Source organism: Ciconia boyciana, chromosome 27 (genome assembly GCF_034638445.1).
Source record: "Ciconia boyciana chromosome 27, ASM3463844v1, whole genome shotgun sequence".
Classification (NCBI taxonomy): Eukaryota; Metazoa; Chordata; class Aves; order Ciconiiformes; family Ciconiidae; genus Ciconia; species Ciconia boyciana.
This window is the reverse complement of record NC_132960.1, coordinates 359,137-374,040: the sequence shown is the minus strand read 5'-3', so window position 1 is coordinate 374,040 and position 14,904 is coordinate 359,137. Positions and strand designations below refer to the sequence as shown.

At 61.5% G+C, this 14,904-nt stretch overlaps 2 protein-coding genes and 1 long non-coding RNA gene across 8 annotated transcripts; all 3 read right to left on the bottom strand.

Annotated features, from left to right (window-relative positions):
* Positions 1–179: 179 nt before the first annotated feature.
* LOC140644590 (uncharacterized) lies at positions 180–2,272 on the bottom strand. The gene is made up of 3 exons (XR_012039804.1): positions 2,111–2,272; positions 1,110–1,353; positions 180–625 (listed from the first exon to the last, which is right to left on the bottom strand). It is a non-coding gene; the product is annotated as an uncharacterized lncRNA (long non-coding RNA).
* An 85-nt stretch (positions 2,273–2,357) lies between these two features.
* On the bottom strand, positions 2,358–11,178 carry ZBTB39 (zinc finger and BTB domain containing 39). Of its 5 annotated transcripts, XM_072847554.1 has the most exons (3): positions 11,087–11,118; positions 10,475–10,537; positions 2,358–9,394 (listed from the first exon to the last, which is right to left on the bottom strand). In XM_072847554.1, the coding sequence occupies exon 3, from the start codon at positions 9,283–9,285 to the stop codon at positions 7,147–7,149; it is 2,139 nt and encodes a 712-aa protein (XP_072703655.1). In that variant the 5' UTR covers positions 9,286–9,394; positions 10,475–10,537; positions 11,087–11,118; the 3' UTR covers positions 2,358–7,146. The 5 variants fall into 5 exon arrangements, with proteins under 5 accessions (XP_072703655.1, XP_072703651.1, XP_072703650.1 ...); XM_072847550.1 differs by lacking the exon at positions 10,475–10,537 and having other exon boundaries at positions 11,087–11,178; XM_072847549.1 differs by lacking the exon at positions 11,087–11,118 and having other exon boundaries at positions 9,630–10,537.
* Positions 11,179–11,493: 315 nt separating this feature from the next.
* Positions 11,494–12,576, bottom strand: TAC3 (tachykinin precursor 3). 2 transcript variants are annotated; one of them, XM_072847584.1, is made up of 4 exons: positions 12,353–12,576; positions 12,164–12,260; positions 12,036–12,059; positions 11,494–11,963 (listed from the first exon to the last, which is right to left on the bottom strand). In XM_072847584.1, exons 1-4 carry the CDS (start codon positions 12,458–12,460, stop codon positions 11,818–11,820), a joined length of 375 nt encoding a protein of 124 aa, XP_072703685.1. In that variant the 5' UTR covers positions 12,461–12,576; the 3' UTR covers positions 11,494–11,817. The 2 variants fall into 2 exon arrangements, with proteins under 2 accessions (XP_072703685.1, XP_072703684.1); XM_072847583.1 differs by having other exon boundaries at positions 11,494–12,059.
* Positions 12,577–14,904: the final 2,328 nt, after the last annotated feature.

The following is a 14,904-nucleotide window of genomic DNA, read 5'->3' as shown; positions in this document are numbered from 1 at the left end:
CGCTGCAGAGGTGTCCGGCGAACGCTGCCCCTCTGCCGCGATGCCATCCCGAGCAGGAGAGAGGAAATGCATTCCTTTGAAACACAAACCTCTCCTCCCCGTGCACGGCAAACGGCTGAAAGGCTGATTTTACAGAAATGAAGGCAACGCGACCCTAAGGGGCTGAGCATGACACAGACCTGAGCTTTAATGAGGGAGGAACGATTCGAGATCAGCAACTCGTTAAGAGCAATTTTGCAAACCCAGCAGTAAATTAGCAATGGTTAAAACTGGGTTTGACTGGGCACAGCTGCTTCCAAATGTGACCGGTGGCAGCAGCGGCGGGTTTCCCAGTCTGTGTTTTGCAGCAGGAGACCCATCCCGTTAAACCCAGCCTCCTTTAGAGCATCTCCTGGCAGGCTTCTAAGGCCACTGGGTGCGTTTCTAAACGCTGGCAGACTCTGGCAGCCCTTCACGTGCACTGCCTTTCAATCAAAGTCGCACCGAAGCGTGCCCCGTGGGAACATGTACGCGTGCAGAAACCCTCGGAGCGCGGGCTGGGCTTGGGCTGTGTAAGAAACGGGAGCATCCGGAGAAAGTTCATCGTTGTCCGGATTCTGCTAAGTCACGTGCTGCAGGTCAAGCCCTTGGCAGGGGAAGGTGAAAGAGCGACAGTCACTGGAAGGGAGTTCATAAATCTACCAAAGGCCTTGAGCTGCTCAAGAAACACATTTTTTAAAAAAAGCAAAGCATAAGCAAATCTAGGGACAGGATGCTCGCAGCACAGAGCAGCGGGTGGGGAGCAGGATGTCCCGGGCTGCGGGAGAAGCCCACGGCCAGGGGTTAACACGGGCGCACAGCTACCGCGGGACTGGGCTGGGAACGGCTCTGCTCTTTACAGGGGTCCTGTGACAGGGTAAATGGCTAAATACTTCAGGACTCCTTGTGCACAGAGACGTTCCTTCTTACTACCGGGGGATACTAGCGTTGACAGAAAAAGCCCAAACCATCTCTTACACAGAAATATTTTGTACCGCAGCTGGGGAAGCAGCCAGTCCCCTCAGACAAGACAGCACCCTGTTGAAGGGAGCAACTCACGGCCATTCCTCTTCCTTAATTACGCTACTTACAGTTTCACAACCTGAGAGCGTAGAGCCACGTAGACTGTAAGCCCTCTGGGGCAGAGGCTGTCCTTCGGGATCCGCACCGGCACAGGACCTCACCGCCTTTGTCCCCGTGACCCTCCCGGGCACAACGCACGCAGCGAAGCCGAGCAGCCCCGAAACTGGCCAGTGAACACGAAGGCAGCTTCACGCTGACACGACCCACAGCTCTGATCCTCAGTCTTCCCTAAGGCTTCTTTTTGCTAATACCCTGCCATTTGCAATGAAGACATGGACGATAAGTACACAATAACAAGACACTTGAGGTGTGACATAACCAGGACAGCAACATACTCAATTTCAAGTTACTTAAACATGTAAAACTTGGTATTTGACCTATTAAAGTTGTGGTTTTTTAACTCTCCTAATGCATTTGCAACTTTGTTCACAGAGCTCAGGGCGAGTGGCCTCAAATAAACCCTCATGCAGCCCCACGCAGCAATCTGGGCTGGAAACCCAGCAAGTCCTTTACTGGGTCCCTCCGCCTCCCTTAAAGCCTTCACCACCCCGAGGGTAAACTGGCCCAGCCGCCAGCTCCTTTCGCAGTCACTGGCTATATACCCCGGACCACCCTCCCAGCTTGAACTTCCAGTGCCCACTGCTGGTCACCGGGCTGGTGATGGGGAACTGGTCCTGTCCCACCAGGTAAGCTCTCCCCAGAGCAGCTCTGCCCGAGCAGCTCCGGAGGAGACTTGAGACCGGCAGCCCCGGCCGATGGCCGTGCCCTGCTGGCAGGTCGCCCCAGCCCCAACTGAGAAGAAAGCCTCGCTGCTGGAGAAAAGCTAAAGCGGCTCTTGAAAATGCCAGCAGCGTTTGCCCGCTGATCTGGCTTGCCAGCCAACAGCTCCGAGCCTGCGAAGGGCCAGGTCTCGGTGAAACACGGCGCTGGCAGCACAGAAAGGGCTTATCAAGGGACACAAATGCCGAGAATTTCCTAAATGGTTTCTAACGAGGGCTCTGCTCCCAACCTGCTGCGGAAACGGTCTGCAGAAATGCCAGAGCCGGTTCTCCTCACGCTGATCCGGGTGCCGGAGGAGGCGGCAAGGAAGAGGCCCCGGCTGCCTGGACTCGTGCCACAAATCATGCAGAGCACAGCACAGGAGCAGGATACCAGGAACGGCTCACGTGCTTTCCCAGGCGCTCCTGAAGAGACAGAAATGCCAATCTGCACATTTAAAGAATGACGTTTTATAAAGAAGCAAGGTACAAGAGATCAACATTTTCCATTTTATTATTCTAAATAAAAACCACACTTTGTGCTGAACAATGGAGTATAAAAGAACCCGATGTACAACGATTTTAGACATCTACTATTTGGGGGGGAAAGTTTACAAAATATACAAAACTTTACAGCAAATAGATAGTAAACACTTAAATATCAGGAGGTCAGTACCTACTATTAACTTAACAAAAAGGTTAGACAGCAATTCAACTCTTTTTCTTCTGCTTAATTATTCTGTTAAGAGACCTGGATCCTTTGAGAAAGGGGAGAATAAAACTGAACTTTGCGGTTTAGAAGTCCGAGTAAGACCAGTCTCGGAGCGCTGCCTCTTGGAGGGGGATTTCGTGTCAGGGTTTCCCGTGAGGACCCGCAACCCGGCCGCTCTCTGCCAATGCCGCTGGCACAGCTCACAGCGAAGCATTTCCCCTCTGCATTCCTCTCTTGCACCCCGAGGATCCCAAAGCACTTTGCAAACACGAGTTAAACCTCACAGCCGCCCCAGGCGAGGTAGGTAAGCGTTGTGCCCACATTCACAGGGGGTGGGGGGGGGTGGGGTGGGGGGGCAAGCGAGGCCAGGAGGCGAGCAGGCTTGCCAAAGGCCGCACCACGAGTCAGCAGCGGAGCGAGGAACGGACCCAGGCGCAGGGTTCCCACCCTGGCTCCCCCACCACTGCAAACGGCGCTTCGCCTCCGACGTGGAGCCGTGCACGGCTGCACCCCCAGCACATGCACAGCCCCGCGCCGCTGGCCGGGAGTCCCTGCCATCACCGAGTGGCTCCACCGCGACACAGCCGGGTCGGAGCTACAGCTCCCTGGGGCAACGCAGCCTGCGGGGGGCTCAGGATGAGCCCCATTGCTCCATCTGCACAGCTTTCTGGAGGAAGGCTGGAGCTCCCAGCCAGGCTGGCCAGACTCGGGGACAGCCACGCTGCCGAGGGGACAGGGACGACAGAGCTCTGACGCTGGCCGCAGGCTTGGAGAGGCCCAGGACCCCGCCAGGAGAGGGAGAGCGCAGGTCTCTGACCCCTCTTGGGACAATCCCTCCGAGGAGGAGCCGCGGCGTGAGGCCAGCCCAGCGCGGGAGCGCTTCAGGTCCAGATCCGTCCCTGCGTCCCCTCTGCAGACGGGACTCGCTGTTGATCTCAGGATGTTTCACGTGGGAATAATTCATTATAACACAGGAAAGAATCCAAGACACAGAAACGCCAGGGACCCGGTCACTCCCCCCCATCCCCACACCCAAAGACAACCAGCAGAAAACGAGGTGGGCTTTTGCTTTCCCGTCCCTGTGCTTAGAAGGGTGGGCTTGCTTTGCCCATTAGTGTTTCAGTGTAAAAGCTTCTCTTTTTGGTTTATGTGCACTAAAGGCTTTTGCTTCACAGCTTAGCTAGATATGGGGCTGCAGATGCTACCACGCAGCAGCACCCCAACCCATCCAAAAGCTCATCACAGCTTCTGGGATATTTTAGGAGGGTCTCAAGGCTTTAAGGACTTGGCTCTCCCAAGCCTCATCTGCCTCCCTCACATCCTTCATAGCAATCTCCAGAGCAGAGCAGGTCACATCCGTTCCTGTCCACCAGCCCATCTCGCCACCACCAGGACAACGAAGAAGCCCCGTGACTCAAAGAGCTCCTCCTCGGAGCCTCCAGCGAACCGCCATCAACTCTCACGCTTTCCTAGAGCACCATGCGTTCTCAAAATTATTATTTTTCTTTTTAAACTTAACAACGCTATGCTAAACATGGCTCTGCAGCTCAGCTAGAGATCAGACTGTGGCCTGGCAACTGACCGGCACCATGAGGCTGGGTTTTGGAAACCAGAGCTCCAGCGGCAGATGCGGCACAGCCCGGACTGCCCCGGGGTCAGCGGTGACTTTGGTGCCTCTCCTCCTCTGAAAACAGGCTCCAGGCACCAAAATCAGGACAAATGCAGTTTAACACCCCCCAGGGCGATGCCAGCTGGCCCCAAATCCAGCCAATATTACAGGGACTGGGGAAAGGACACAAACTCCCAACAGCCTCATCCTCAGCCTTGTCCTCTCGTTCCTCCTCAGCAAGGTCCGTTCCTCCCACCCCACCTCCTGCAGCGGGATCGGACTTGGGTACTGCAGGTCCACGGGGTGACTGAGGACGACCCATGCTCACGATGAAGGAGCTGCCTGGAAGAGTCATTAGGCCCAGCCAGGGCTCAGGACTGCTGGCAGGGACGTGGCTCAACACCGACTCTTGTCCCTCCCCACATTGCAGCGGAGCTGGACCTGGAGCTGCCGCGGTGGAAAGGTGGTTACGGGCAAACCGCAGGGATCGAAGGATGGATGGAGCTGAAGGGCAGGGGCTTCCAGCAGCTGCACACCCCCACACCTTCCGACCCCTCTCTCCCTGGCACGCGAACTCCTCCCGCTGCCGACAGCAACGCGCCCAGCCGACGGGGAGACGTGCTCTGCAAACCCCAGGGGATGTTATGGCACTGCTACCCCCCGCACACGCACTGCCGCTTCCCCCAGCCCCTCTGCAGACACAGCGGCACTGAGCCGTCCCCCACTCCTTGTATTGCTACAGAGCTTGTTGCACAGGACTGCGACGGGGATGGGGCTAAAGGGAAGTTTGCTCTCGACGGGGAAGGCTGTAACAGGGGTAAACGGACCTGGCCAGGTCCAGGAACTGGTACAGAACAGGAAAGGATGGAGGCTGTCGTTTCCCTAGGACGCCAAACATCAATATTCACCAAGCGCTTTGCATCTCCCACACGCTTTGCAGGTATGAGCCAGCAATCTTCACCACACTCCCGGGAGGTAGGTAGGTACCACAAGTGTTACCACCCTCATTTTACAGATGAGGAAACTGAGGCAAAGAGGTGAAGTGACTTGCCCAAGGCCACAGGGGAGCGGGGGGAGCGACCCCCAGGAATTCCTAGCTCACCAACCACGCGTCCAGCCCATGCCGCTCCTCTGCCACAGGTTGTCCCTTCAAGAGGAGGGGAAAGCGGGATGAGTTTACAGGGTTTGCAAATCACTAGTTTTGTTTTGTAACAGCATATCTTTTCAGAAGCGCAGGAGCCAATTTACTACGACTGTGGCTTGAAAGCCCTGAGCGCTTCCTGTTTGTGAGGTAGAATGAGTTACCTAAGGGCAGTCATAACTCATGCTGTGGCATCGGAAATATTTGTTCCTCTCCACCTCTGCCCCACAGCAGGATAACATGGGAAAAAGACGATTCCCACCCTTCCTGGTGTAAACACTGCCGGCACGGGGCTGACCTCGCCAGCGCAGCCGGGAGAGCCCACCGCGCCGGGGAGTCCCCGGCCCGCACCCGACGCACGTCCAGGAGAGGCTGAGCCGAGGTTCTCACCAGCTGCTATTGCTGCCGGCACCCGGAGCTGCTCTGCCGCAGCCCCCAGCCGGCGCCTGCTGAAGTTACAGCACGATTCGACAAAAGATGAACGAACTCACATCGCACCAACAACATTCTGCACACACATTTGCCACGAGACGTGTCCGGGATGCGGCAATCCACGGCGGCAGCCACGGGAGGGGGCTAACCCTTCAGCAGAGAGAAGAGTCCTCAAAGGTACCTTCCTGGGAGTTAAGGCAGCAGCTTCATCACCTCTTGTCTGCTGGCACCCACGCAGCCGCAGCGCCGCCGCTCTCTGGCATCCAGCGCTTCCGGCAACTGGCAGCCCTGGGACACACTGTGCCGGCAGAGCACGATGTGCAGGGCTGCCATCGGCAGAGGAGTGCCGAGGAGACGTCGGCACGCTCTCGATGGCCAGCTGCAGGCCGGCAGAAGTTAGGCGTGACCGTGCCATCACAAAATATCTCCCAAGGAGCAGCCGACCCCATGACATGAACCCGCTTCCCCTGCCCTCTCCAGTCCAGCGACTCTTCCGAGAGCTCCCTCTGCTCACGCATCCGCCTCTTTCCTTCCACGCAGCCACCCCGCTGCTCGCGCTCTTCAGAGAGGTGGTGTCACTCCTTCATCTTGTCTTTTGGAGACGGGGTCTCGGGGCACGAGCGAGCGGTGTGTCACGGGCACGGCAGAAACAGCCAGCCATGCTCCCTGCTTGGGCAGGGCTCCCGGAGACCAGCGGCGCTGCCTGGGAACTGCCCTTGCGAGCGACGATCACCCTCCTACTCATTCACCGCCAGGTATCCCTCCTCGTTGGCATCTGCGCACTCACACGCTGCTTGCTCATCTCCCCTGCAATGGAGCAACGACTTCAAGGCTGGTTCTGTGATACGGACTTTGCTTATCTCCTCGCAATAGCAGCAGAACCCCAGTGATGCCCAGAACGAGTCCTTTTTCCTTTTTTTCTTTCTGTTTTTTTTTTTTTTTTCCCTTTTCTTCGAGTCCAGCACCATCCTGCTCTGGCTCTGTCCCTCTCTACTGAGGTCAGGTGTGAAAAATCTTAGCAGCATCAGTTTGTGGACAAGCTCAAACTGAGGGTTAGCCTAGTCAAATGGGCTAAAAGGTTAACAAAAAAAATATTCTAGATTCAAAACCTAGTGAGAAATGCTAAAAACACAGAACTCGATGGCCTCTAACAGGACCAGAGGTAAGTAAACACGACAGACTTCTTGGAAACAGTGATGTAGCTTACGTGCTGTTAATTTGTACAATGCCACCAATCTAAAAAGCCCTAGCAAGGCCAAAACAAATGTTAAAAAAATAGAAAAGGAGGATTCCATCCATGATGCCTGACCATTAAATAAAATAAATGACATTTTTTCCACAGCTTCTGTAATTAGTATTTGCTCCTTTGCTGGCCCTGCCCTGCCTCACCCCATCAGCTGTCCGTGTTTTTCTCCGCATCTTTGGAATGGATGATATACATGAAAGTCTGTTCGATGGTGAAGTCCGGGGGGAGGCTGCCTTTGTGCACGCCTATGTGCTTGCTCATGAGGTTGAGCGTGGAGCTGTAATGCCCGCACACAGTACAGCGGTACATGAGGGCTCCCGAGTGCGTCCGCAGGTGGCACTTGATGGTGGAGCGGCCGCGGAAGAACTTGTGGCACACCTTGCACTGGTAGGGCTTTTCTCCGGTGTGGATCCTCCGGTGGTAGTTGAATTCACTGGTGTGGGCAAACCTCTTCCCGCAGACCTTGCAGCTGTACTTGCTGTTGCCTGGCTGGTTTTGCAGCGCCAAGTCTTCGCTCAGGAACTCCTCCGGCAGCTTCCTCTTCTGCAGGCCCTGTTGCTGGAGACGGTCTCCAAAGCTGGGTCGGATGTCCAGGCTGCCCCCGCACTTGTGCTGGCTGACGTGGTAACGATACGCCGCTTCCAGCTTGAAGCTCTGGCCACAGAAGTGGCACCGGAAAAGGGCCTCCTCCATGTTCTGGTGAACGGCCAAGTGCTTCTCCAGGAGGTGCCGATCCACGAAGCTGTTGGCACAAACAGAGCAGGAGAAGACTGAGATCCCCAAGTGAGACAGGGTGTGCCACATCAGGCTGCAGAGACTGAGGTGCCTCTGGTCACACACGCCGCACGTCTGGCTTTTCAAGTTCACGTGGTCCAGGATGTGGTTGCGGACGGTGTGGAAATCTTTGGCCAAAGGCTTCCCGCAGGCAGCACACGCCAGCTCTGAGCCAGGCCCTCCCCCAAACATGGTGATCTTCCCCGGCAGCGGGTCGCTGGGGTGGACGATGATGTTGTTGTCGAAGACCCCTTCTCGTCGGTGGAGGGTCAGCTGCCACTGGGTGAAGAACTTGGTCTCGCACATGTCGCAGGAGAAGAGAAAGATGCCGATGTGGGACAAAACATGAGTGACCCTGGAGTTCCGGTCCTGGAAGTGGGTTTCACAGACCTTGCAGTTCCCGGTGAGCAGATCAACGTGATCTCTGGCGTGCTGGCGGATCAGCTGGATGTTGGGCTCCAGGACCTTCTTGCACACCTGGCAGGGCATGGCCTTGCTATCCCGGCTGTCGTTCTCAAAGGCCAGCTCTTCCTCACTGTCATCACTCAGCTCAATAACTTCTTCTGATGGGCCCAGCTCTTCACTGGCATCTTCGAAATGCAGTTCATCCTCGCCCAAATCCTCCAGCTGGAGCTCATCCATCTGCCCAAAACCTTGCTCTTTGGAGTGGTCACTGTTGCTGGGACAGGAGTTGCTCCCCGTGGAGATGTCCAGGGAAGGATCAGCAGTAAAGAAGCCGCCCTTGCCATAGTCGCCATTGCTCTGGACCTTATACTGCTGGCAGGAGCTTGTAGTGGTTTGAACAACGATGTTCACACCACCCAGGCTGGGCTGGGTCGCCATACTCGTGGCAGGAGCGAACTGCCCTTGATCTGACTCCTGTTCTACCTTGGGAGGCTGCTGCGGATGCATCAGGGGAAGAGTCTGGCTGGCTTCACTCACAGTATTCCTGTCGTCCTCTTTGTAGCTGCCTGCCACTTCCCCATGCAAGATGTAATTCCGTTCAGGGCCAAAATGTTCCCCGCCGCTCCGGATTTCACCCAAAGAATGGCTCTGCTCTGAGGAGGTGCTGCTCAGAGGACCTGACCGGCCTTCGCTCATAGCCAGGGAGGGTTGCTTCGTGATGGCTGAGCTCTCCAAGTCAGGGAAGGTTGAATGGCAGGCCTTCAGCAGATCTTCCATGCCCAGCCGCTCTGCCACCTCGTAAATGACGCCCACGTTGATTAGGTCTGTGAAGAGCTCCGAGGTGTACACAAAGCTGAGGATCTTCTCGAAGTTGGCCGGCGTGATGAAATCCACTACATAGGTCCTAGCAGCATCCAGCCCCGTGTTCAGAAAGAGGTTCTGGAAGTAGCCTGCGGCGCAGGCCAGAACAGCCTTATGTGCAGCAAAGGAGCGGGTGCCCACCAAAATTGTGACGTCGCACATGGTCTCGGAGAGCCTGCACTTGTTGAGCTCCTTCAGCAGGTTGTTGGGGTGATTGGTGCTGTGCAACTTGATCCTCATGCCCATCTTAGCAGCTGCTTAAGAGTCCCTCTCCTGGTCAGCTGCTTCTTCACGCGTTCATCAGCTGCACACGCAGGAGGTGCTTGGCATCCAGAAACTGGCAGGGCAAGGGGCTCTAGAGAGAGGAAAATGCAAAAAATGTTAATACCTTAACAACCGAAGAGACATCACTCTAGTCATACCTCACATTTTCCACCTTCCTGACAAGCAACAGAGAAGCAGCAGCACAGCTGCTTAGATGGAGATTGACTAAAACCTATCTTGTAACTTCAAAGACTGACTCTTTGGGAAGTGAAGGGAAAGACACACAAAGGGAAAGACACAAACAGACAAAATAAAAAATAATTTACTCTGCCAGCGACAGCCTGAAGTTCCCACTTCTACTTGGGCACGGACACAGGTCCCTCTGCCTTGCAGCTCCGCTCAGTTCCGAAACCGAGCCCAACCGAGCCCAGCCGTCCCCCCTCTCCCCCGGCCAGGGATAACACTCCTGCCCGGAGGGCCGAAATTCAGACTCTACACGCTGGTTGGCTTCACCTCTGGGTCTCCTCCAGACACCACTGCTTCATACCTTCACTTCGGATTTCTCCCATACCCACACGGTAACTTTCGGTTTCCAGGCGGGATCTCATTTCGGATTCTCCCCTGCACGCCAGCTTCTCTGGTTCCCCTGGGGCTTCTCCTCCGCTACACCGGTACTTGCAGCACCTTGCAGTGCTCTTTCAGCCAGGCGGTTTGTGCAGCATTCCCAGCTGCCACTAGACACCTGGCCCATGTCACCGGCAATTCCCACCTGAGCTCGTCCTTCCAGTTTGTCCCACTGCCTTTGTCACCCTGTCCCACTCACAGGTGCTCAGCCAGCTCTCAGGCCACCCGGGGACTCGACGAACTTACCCCGGGAGCTCTGTCCCTAATCCCCTGCCTTTTCCTCCCCGGAGCAGAGAACAATGACCCCAGAAACCAGCAGAGAGAGCGGGAATTTGCAGGAGACGGAAGGGGACGGGGCTGCCTCCTGCCCCAGCTCCAGTGAAAGGCAAGCGGGAGCTGAGGACGGGCTGTCCTCCCCCCCCGACACCGAGGGATGGAGGCAGGGACGGCCCCTGCCCGAGAGGGCAGCGGGGAAACGCCGCTCGCAGCTGGGGAGGACGAGGAGGATGAGGATGGCCGGGGAAGGCTCCGGAGGGGAAACGCTCACCAGCACAGAAAACGCCTGGACGTGGGCAATTCCTGCAGCGTGGGGATCCCTGCGGGGGGCGGCCTGGGGACGGGACAGGAGGGAAAAGAGACGGCGGGGGGGGGCCGGGGGCTGGGGAAAGCCGGGGGCGCGGGGGCAGGAGGAGGCCCCGGGGGCGAGGAGGGGCGGGCAGGCCCCGCTGCCTGCAGGGCAGGCAGGCAGGCAGGCAGGCGAGGCCCCCTCCCTGCGGGGGGACAGGGAATCCCGACGCTGCCCCAGGAGAAAGGGGGGCGGCGGGGGCGGCAGGGACCCCCGGGGGCTGCGGGAGCCACGCGAGGCAGCAGGAGGCTGGGGGGACCCACGGGGGAGAGGGGGAGTAGCGAGGGGCCCACGGGGTCGTGGTGAGGGGAGCCACGGGGTGGGGGTGTGGTGGTGGTGCAGGAAGGGTCCCCCGGGGGGGCTCCGAGGGGAGCCGCGGGGGACAGCGGGAGGCCCCGGGGGGGCTCCGTGGGGGGGCAGCGGGAGGCCCGGGGGGGACCGCGCGGGGCCCGCCGCGGGGGGGCGGCGCGGGGCCCCCCGGGGCTCCGGGCGGGGCCCCGCGGGGGGCGGCCAGAGGCCGGCGGGGCTCCTTACCCGCCCGGCGCCCCGCACCATCCCGGCTCGGCTCACACAAAGGCGCCGACCCGCCCTCCGTCCGCCCCGGCCGCCGCCGGAGCCGCCTTCCGCCCGCCCGCGCGCGGCGGGGCCACAGCGCCCCCCGCGGCCCGGAGGGGAGCTGCGGGGGGCGCGGACACGGCGGGCGCGGGCGCGGACACGGACACGGACACGGGCGGGCGCGGACACGGGCGCGGACACTCTTCATTTACGGGGGGCAGGGCTGGGGCAGGGGCAGGTCGCTGTAGCCCATGAGCACACCGGCCCCCGCCCCGGCCCCATCCCCGTGGGTTCTCCCGGGCGCGCAGCGCCGAGCACGCCGGGTCCCAGCGCGGCGCAGCCGAGACACAGACACAGGCACGGGTGGATGCATACAGGAGCGCACAACCAGGCGGATGTATACAGGTGCAGGTGTATGTACACGGGTACAGCTGTAGCCGTGGGGGCAGGGCGCGTGCGGGGACACGCGTGCGTGGGCCGGTACAGCTGCGAGCACGGTAGTGCGGCTCCAGCCCCGGCGGGTCCCACGACGGCTCCGCGGTCCGTGGGCAGCGGCGCGCCCGGGACGCCCCCGCAGCCGGTACCGCCGCCGCAGCGCAGTCCCCGGTGCCGGTACCTCGCCCCGGGGCACAGGGCGCGGCCCGGGCCGGCCCCCGTGGGTGGGGGCTGCGGGGCGCGCCCCGTCCAGCCCCGCCGGCTCGGCCCGCGGCTCAGGCCGCCCGCAGCGGGGCCCCGCCGGCCGCGGGGGGCCCCGGGGAGCACCGGGGGGACGGGCCGCCGCTCCCCCGCCCCGCCGGCCGCCCGGGCTCCGCCGCCCGCTTCCCCATGAGCCCCACGAAGAAGTCGTGCATGTCCCCTGCGGAGAGACCCGCCGTCAGCGCCGCGGGGCCCGGCTGCGGGACCGGGACCGGGACCGGGCGGGACTTACGCTTCTGCGGAGGCGCGGGGGGACCTGGAAGAGACCGAAGCGGGTGAGCGGCGCCGGCGGGGCGGGGGCCGGACCGGGCCGGGACCGGACGGAGCGGCCGACCTTCCGCAGCCCCCCCCAGCCCTCACCGGCGTCCTCCTCCCGCAGCAGCTGCAGCAGGGCGGCGTAGGCGGCCCCGGGGCTGCCGCGGGCGCTCCAGGGCAGCGGCTCCGGGACGGGCACCCCCTGCGGGAAGCGAAGCGGGTGAGCGGCGGGGTGGGGGGAGGGGGCCGGGGGCCGCCCGCCGCTCCCCCCCCACGGCGCCCCGACGTCCCTACCTGTGCGGAGGGCGCGGGGCCCGGCGGGGCGGCGGCGGGGGCGCGGCGGCCCAGGGCGAACGGCAGCGCCAGGACGAGCAGCGCCGCCAGCGCCGGGCGGCTCCTCATCCCGGGGGCCTGGGGGCGGCGGTCAGCGGCGGGGCCCCGGGGCCGCCCCGAGCCAGCGCCCCCTCGGCGGGGCGGCCCGGGACGAGCCCGGGACCGGGCCACGTGCTGGGGAGGGAAAGCAGCGACACGGGAGACGGGGGGGGGAGGGCCGGGGGCGGCGGGAGCCCCGCCCGTGTCTGCGGCCGGAGGAACCGCGCCGCTTCTCGGGGGGCAGTAAATCCCCGGGGGGCAGTAAATCCCCCCCCCCCCAAGAGCTGCGGGGCTGGCAGCACCCTGCCAGCGTCCTGGGAAGGGGGCTGCAGCCCAGGGGCTGCCTTACAGGGGTGCGGGGGGGGCACGGTATGGGGGATGCATCACAGAGGCGCAGAGGGGTGCAGGGGGACCCCGGAGTCCCGTGCCACCACTCGTGCCCGTGGTGCCGTGTTTGTGCAGTCACACACCAGCCGGACTGTGCAAACACGCACATCAGACTGAGCGCGGGCACACAGAGATCACGAACACGGGCTCGGACTCAGTCCTGCACCTTCACCTGTGTTAGTGCACACACACGCGTCCCCTGACACATGCACTGGCACACACACGTCCCCTGATACATGCACTGGCACACACACACGTGTCCCCTGACACATGCACTGGCACACACACGGTTGCTGACAGCCCGATCCCAGACCCAGACTTGCTTCCAGAACCCTCCCCAAGCCCTCCCCGATTCAAGCAGCATCTTCACCCCATCTTCGCCCTATCTCTCCTCCCGGCCCGTGCCCTCCCCAGCGGCTTCGCCAACTTCCCTCTCCTCCCTTCTCCCAGCCCGAGCCGGGCGAGGACAGGACACAGCAGCCCCCCAGGAACCCCGGGAAGCCCCCAGGGCCGGGTGCCGTGGGGGGCACAGACCTGCTGAGCCCTCAGGTGTCACCCGGTGCGGAGCTGGGGGCAAAGCGTCCCTTGCCGCTGGCGGCCGCGGAGCTGGAGATGCGGCGCGGCGAGGTGGGCAGTGGCCGCAGGCTGTGCCGACGGCTCACCCAGCGCGGGCTCAGCTGGGAGGCAAAGTACCAGGGTGCTGGCTGCTGTGCAGAGTTAAATAAGGGGCTCTGCCCATGGCACGGCGTGGGTGGGCGAGAGGAGAGCCACCAATGGGGGGCGGGGGGGGTGGTACCCCCACCCTGCAGCTTCACGCCTACGCAGGCACCGTGTCACCGACAGGCACTCGTTACACACGCAGAGTCACACCGCGACACAAGTGCGCCCACGCAAGCACGCCAGCTCCCCACCGCACCGCAGCTCCCCGTGGTAGGGGGCCAGCACACAGGCGCCGTGCCCACGCAGGCCCCGGCCCCTCCTTGTGCCACAGGCATGGGGGGGACACACACACCTGAGCACGACGCAGCCGTTGGCACGTGTGAGCACACGCGCGGTGGGAGTGGTCCTGTCCCTGCCGCGCTGGCACAGCTGCTGGCCCTCTGCAGCCGAGCTTTGGGCGGTCTGACACCACAGCGAGGATCAGGCAGGCTCCCACCACACACACACACGACGTGCACGCACACATGCGTTCATCTGCACACACACATACAATGACTCAACTGCACACACGAACACACACGTGCACACACACACTCTCTCTGCACTGCACACCCTGCCCGTCTCCCCCAGCCCCACCCTGGGGCTCCCGGTCTGCCCGGTCCCATGCTGCCCGTGGGGAGCGCTCCTGGTGCTGACGGGCCCCGGCAGCCCCGGGTCCAGCCCCACATGGGGCTGCCTTTCCCCAGACCCCTCTGTCACCCAGGCAGCGTCAGCACTGACAGCACCAGGCCCCCACCCCAGCCCCAGCCCGATTTGGCCTCCTGGGAGCCCGGGCTTGATCCTGCATCTTGATCCCCCCATCCCCAGCCTCCCCCTGGTGCCTCCGCACCCTCACCCCAGCCCGGCTGGGGTGTGCAGAGATGGAAGATGGGGAGGAAAAGTTGGGAGGAACTGGAGGGATGTGAGGGAAGGGGGAACAAGCAGGGCAACGAGTGAGATCCACCGACTTCAGCCCGAGCAACAGGCGGCTGCGCCGGTGGCTGAGGCGGCCCCACGGGAAGGCGGCCTGGCAGCGGCAGCTCACGTGGCAGCACAGCCCGGGGCAGGGCAGCATCTGCAGTGCTGGGGATGTTAATTAAATCGGAGCCTGGCCAGAGACGGCCTAATTAATTAATAACACCTACTTGTGTGGTGCCAAGTGCGACGCAGCCGTGAAGAGCCGCGGTGGCCCTGGGCTGTGGCGGGCTTGTTTATGGCTTTCGCCCCTCACCACGCACGAGTGGGAAGGTCCTGGGCTGGGATGTGACACAGCCCGGGGTGGGAAGGCGGGGGGGAGCGCTCCTCAGAGCCGTCTGTGCCGTGAAGTGCCCCCGCACACACCCCCACACCCCCCTCACATGCACACGCTGCCCAAGTGCCCTGGCACA